The sequence below is a fragment of the Lolium perenne genome, chromosome 4 (assembly GCF_019359855.2).
Source record: "Lolium perenne isolate Kyuss_39 chromosome 4, Kyuss_2.0, whole genome shotgun sequence".
NCBI lineage: Eukaryota > Viridiplantae > Streptophyta > Magnoliopsida > Poales > Poaceae > Lolium > Lolium perenne.
The window spans coordinates 292198620-292204128 of NC_067247.2; the positions used below are offsets into that span (position 1 = coordinate 292198620).

The window sequence follows — 5509 nt, forward strand, 5'->3', positions numbered from 1 at the left end:
TTCAAAGGTAGGGAGAGTGGCGGTTGGGGTGCGCTGTTTGTAGCGCGCCACTCGTCGTGGCCCGATGGGCCAGTCGCATGGCGACCCCGAAGGAGGTTCTTGTTTTGCCCTTTTACCTTAGTGAGCCGCGGGTCCGTTTGCGGAATCCCCGGTCGTAGTACTTAGATTTTCCAAGTTACCGTCCTAGGGTAGAGGAGGGCGGTTGTATGTTGTGTAACGTAGCATTGGTCGGTTGCTAGGGCCCGGGGGCTGGTCGAGCGGGCGACCCTACTGTAGGATCCAGTCGTTGTTTTCGCTTGACGGCATAAGGAGCGGGGAGTGGGCTAGTACTGGTGTTGCGACTGGCTTGCCCACCACGTCCTTGTTAGCCGAGCTACTTAGCTGTTCGTGGATTGCTTTATCAGTAGAAGCAAGTGAAAGTATCTCGGTTCCTGAGCTGCGCGGCTTGGCGACTAGCTCGTATCGGCGAATTGGGAGATATATTCGTGCGATGCACTGTTATATGTAGGTATCGGCGAATGCGAGAGGAGTGAACAATATCTTTATTAATGTTCGGTTGTTGGTTACATGGTGACTAGGTATAAAACCAGCGAAGGAGATTGATGTTCCAGGGGCGCTCGATCTCTCTGGTGAGTGGCTCGCCGTTGTCGTCTTTGCGCACATCTGTGAGGTATTAGGCGTCGTGGCCGAGTACGCGGCTGATGGCGAAAAGCCCTTCCCATGGCGGGGACAGCTTGTGCATGCCTTTCTTGTCCTGGATTAGCCGAAGGACTAGGTCGCCTTCCTGGAAGGATCGAGTGCGGACGCGGCGACAGAGATAGCACCGGAGGCCTTTGATGACCCACAAGTATAGGGGGTGTATCGTAGTACTTTCGATAAATAAGAGTGTCGAACCCAACGAGGAGCAGAAGGTGTTGACAAGCAGTTTCGATGAAGGATTCACTGTAAATGCTCACAGACAAGTTTTCAGGGGGTTTTGATATAGCAGATAAATAAAATACAAGTAAGTAAAATGCGAGAGTAATAATTGCAGCGAGTGGCCCAATCCTTTTTAGCACAAAGGACAAGCCGGTTTGTTTACTTATGATGAACAAACGTTCTTGAGGACACACGGGAATTTAGTCTAGTGCTTTCGCTTTATATAGTTGATTAATCTTCATTGTTTTGATAAGTGTTGTGTGGGTGAACCTATGCTAATGCACCGCCCTTCCTAGGACTAATACATACTTGTGATTAAACCCCTTGCAAGCATTCGCAAATATAAGAAAGTAATTAAGATAAATCTAACCACAACCTTAAACTATGAGATCCTAGTATCCCTCCTGCATCGATATACCAACGGGGGTTCAGGTTGCTGTCACTCCGGCAACCCCACAATTAGCAAACGAATACATGATGCATTCCCCTAGGACCATAAAGGTGAAGTATCATGTAGTCGATGTTCACATGACACCACTAGAAGAATAACACCACAACTTAAATATCAAACCATTAAATATTACTCAACATAGTTCACTACTAACATTTAGACTTCACCCATGTCCTCAAGCACTAAACGAACTACTCACAAGACATCATATGGAACATGATCAGAGGTGATATGATGATGAATAACAATCTGAACATAAACCTTGGTTCAATGATTTCACTCAATAGCATCAATAACAAGGAGTAATCAACACCGGGAGAGTTTCCCCTATGAAATAATCAAGATTCAACCCTAGATGTTACAACGGAGACGAGGTGCAGCGGTGGAGATGATGGTGTCGGTGGTGTAGATGATGATGATGATGACGATCCCAATGAAATCCAGCTCGATGACGGTGACGATGGCGACAATTTCCCCCTCCGGGAGGGAATTTCCTCGGCGGATTCCAGCCTGCCGGAGAGCTCTTTTCTCTCTGGTGTTTTCCGCCCCGTAGAGGCGGCTGTGTCTATTCTCGATGATCCCCCGCACCTTAGGGTTTCGGGTAGATGAAGTACGCGAAAGAGAGATGGCCGAGGGGGTTGTGGGCCCCCTCCCCACAAGGCAGCGCGGCCAGGGTGGAGCCCGCGCCGGCCTATGGGGGGGCCCAAGGCGGCCCTCCTCGGCCCCTCCTTTTGGCTGGCTCCTTCTTCTGGAGAAATAAGACCTTCGGTATATTTTCCGTCAATTGTTGATCTTCAGAAATATTGTATCCTGACGGCGCTTTTTCCAGCAGAATCCTGACTCCGGTGAGTAATTCTCCAATAATCATGAAACATGCAAAATAGGTGAAATAATATAAGTATCATCTCTAAATATGAAATATATCAATGAATAATAGTAAATTATGATATAAAATAGTGATGCAAAATGGACGTATCAGCCTTGCTGATATATGGTCGTTCTGGAGAGTGCGAGGTCCCGTTCCTCGTCGAGGAGGTCGACTCCGTCTTGGCAGGCGAGCTCATTTTCTTCTTCGGCGTAGTTCACGACGTGTGGCGAGTCGTGATCGATGTCGATGGGCATGACTGCTTCTGCGCCGTATACCAGGAAAAAAGGTGTGTAGCCCGTCGACCTGCTTGGAGTTGTGCGTACGCCCCATAGTACGGAGGGTAGTACTTCCGCCCAGCATCCGGTCGCGCGTTCCAAGGGCACCTCCAGTAGTGGCTTGATTTCGTGGAGGATGCTCTGGTTTGCTCTCTCTGCTTGGCCATTGGACTCGGGGTGCGCGACTGAGGCGAGGTCGAGTTGGATCCCATTTTCTTCGCAGAAGTCCGCCATCTCTCCTTTGGCAAAGTTCGTGCTGTTGTCGGTGATGATGCTGTGCGGGTATCCGTAGCGGTAGATCAATTCCCGCAGGAACTTCGTGGTAGTTTTGTCGTCGCACTTCTTGATGGGTTTTGCTTCTACCCATTTTGTGAACTTTCGACGGCGACGAGGAGGTGGGTGTACCCGCCGGGGGCTGTTTTGAACTTGCCCACCATATCCATGCCCCAAACGGTGAATGGCCAAGTGAGGGGGATGGTCTTAAGTGCTAAGCCTGGCATGTGCGATTGCTCGCGTATTTCTGGCACCCAACGCACGCACGGACGATTTTGACTGCGTCGGCGTGGGCTATTGGCTAGTAGAAGCCGTGTCTAAAGGCTTTGGCCACTATCGAGCATGCGCCCGCGTGATGGCCGCAGTCCCCTGCGTGTATGTCGCGCAGGATTTTGCGTCCCTCTTCGGCGGTGACGCACCGCTGAAACACTCTAGATATGATGCGCTTATAAAGCTCTTGGTTGATGATGGTGAAGGACTTGCATCGGCGCACGATCATACGTGCCTCCGTTTCGTCCATGGGCAGGACTTGCCACTCGAAGTAGTTGATGTACGGTTCCGTCCAGTCCCCAGCGTTCGAGATGACTGTGACTAGCACGGAGTCGAGTGCGGGTGGCTCAGCAATGTCAACCTCACGGGATACTCGCACCGACGGGTGGGTGAGGATGTCGAGGAAGATGCCCGGTGGGGGTGGTTGTCGCTTGGATCCAAGCCTGGAGAGCGCGTCAGCATCCTCATTCTTGCGCTTGTCGATCCATTCGACGACGTGTTCGGAGATCGGAGTCGTCGAAGCAGTGCAGCCTTGTTGCACCCATCTCCTTGGCAATCCAGATGCCAGTATTCGGCCACGTTGTTGGTGCATGGCTCGAATTGTAGCTGCAGGACTTACCTCATAGTGTCGCCCTTTAGTGAGATGAGGACGATCCCTGCTCCCGCCCCTTCGAGGTTCTTGGAGCCGTAGAAGTAGAGGATCCAATGCTTGAGGTCCGCCGGGGAGGTTAGCTGTGTTGTGCTTCCTCCCAGTCGATGAAGAAATCAGCCAGCGCCTGGGACTTGACCGCAAGGCGTGGCTCATACCTGATGTTGTGGGCGCCGAGCTCGACTGCCCACTTGGTGACTCGACCGGTTGCATCGCGATTGAGGATGTTGTCGGCGAGTGGCGTTGAGGCGACAACCTTGATGGGGTGCTCGTCGAAGTAGGGGGCTAGTCGCCGCTGGGCCCTGAACATGGAGTAGACCAGTTTTGGCAGTGCGGGTACCATTGCTTTGACTCAGTGAGTGCTTCGCTGATGTAGTATACTGGGCGCTGTATGAGCTGCTCCTTTCCTTCTTCCTTGCGCTCGATGACCATGACTGCGCTCACGACACGATTGGACGCGGTGATGTAGAGGAGCATGGTTTCTTGGGGTAGAGGAGCGGTGAGGACGGGTGCGTTTTGCAGGGCGTCTTTGAGATTTTCGAAGGCCTTTTGTGCTTCTTCCGTCCACTCGAAGGAATCAGACTTTTTTCAAGAGGCGGTGGAGTGGCAGGGCCTTGTCGCTGAGTCGAGGTATGAAGCGACTGAGTGTTGAGACTCGCCCGGTGAGCTTTTGTGCGTCGAGGAGACAAGAGGGGCTTTTGGTGTGCATGACCGCCGATGTTTTGTCCAGGTTGGGCTTGATGCCGCGCTTGGAGACGACGTAGCCGAGTAGCTACCCCGAGGGAATCCCAACGGTGCACTTCAGGGGGTTGAGCTTTATCTGGTAGCGCTGAAAGTTGGTGAAGGTCTCGGTGAGGTTGGCGACTAGGTCGTCCTTCCGAGTCGATTTCACCACCACGTCATAGATGTACACGTGGACGTTGCGCCCGAATTGGCTCTCGAGGCAGCTATTCATGAATGGCTGGTAGGTGGCTCCGGCGTTCCTGAGGCTGAAGGTCATGGCGGTGTAGCAGTAGGCGCCGAGTGGCGTGATGAACGCAGTTTTTTCCTGGTCTTCAACCGCCATCTTAATCTGGTTGTACCCGGAGTACGCGTCGAGGAAGCATAGCGACTCCGAGCCTGCGACTGCATCGATGATCTAATCGATTCGCGGGAAGACAAATGGGTCCTTGGGGCAGACGCGATTGAGGCTTGTGTAGTCTATACACATTCGCCATGTCTTGTTTTTCTTCAGCACCAGGACTGGGTCTGCCAGCCACTTGGGGTGCTTGATTTCCATGATGAATCCAGCGGCGAGTAACCGGTTCACCTCTTCGGCGATTGTGCACTGGAGTTCTTCACATACGGGTCGCATCATCTGTCCGACGAGACGCACGGTGGGGTCAACCTGGAGTTTGTGCTCAGCAAGTTCTCTCGGGACACCTGGCATATCATAAGGTTTCCGTGCAAAGATATCTCGATTCTCACAGAGGAACTTGATGAGCATGCTTTCCTATTGGGCGGACAAGCCCATCTCAATGATAACCTGCCTACTCGGATCATTCTCTACCAAATCTACTCGGCGTGTGTCAGTCGTTGACTGGAAGGTCACCGCAGACAAGTCGAGCTCAGTTGGCTTCTCGAGGATGGCGGGGTCGTTGTGGTCGACCGGATACTTGGCGAGTTCGGCGGTGTTGTCGCGTTCCACAGCGATGAAGGCGTCGGCGAGCTTGGCGCCATTGTCCTCGCACTCCAGGGCAAGGTCCGGGTCGCTGCGGACAGTGATGATGCCGCGTGGCCCAGGCAGCTTCATCATGTTGTAGGCA

At 52.6% G+C, this 5509-nt stretch overlaps 2 protein-coding genes across 2 annotated transcripts; both read right to left on the minus strand.

Moving 5' to 3' along the window:
- Positions 1-2344: 2344 nt before the first annotated feature.
- LOC127347716 (uncharacterized) lies at positions 2345-2746 on the minus strand. Its single transcript, XM_051373878.1, has one exon. The coding sequence runs from the start codon at positions 2744-2746 to the stop codon at positions 2345-2347; it is 402 nt and encodes a 133-aa protein (XP_051229838.1).
- Positions 2747-3086: 340 nt separating this feature from the next.
- Positions 3087-3647, minus strand: LOC127347717 (uncharacterized). The gene has a single exon (XM_051373879.1). It carries the CDS (start codon positions 3645-3647, stop codon positions 3087-3089), a length of 561 nt encoding a protein of 186 aa, XP_051229839.1.
- Positions 3648-5509: the final 1862 nt, after the last annotated feature.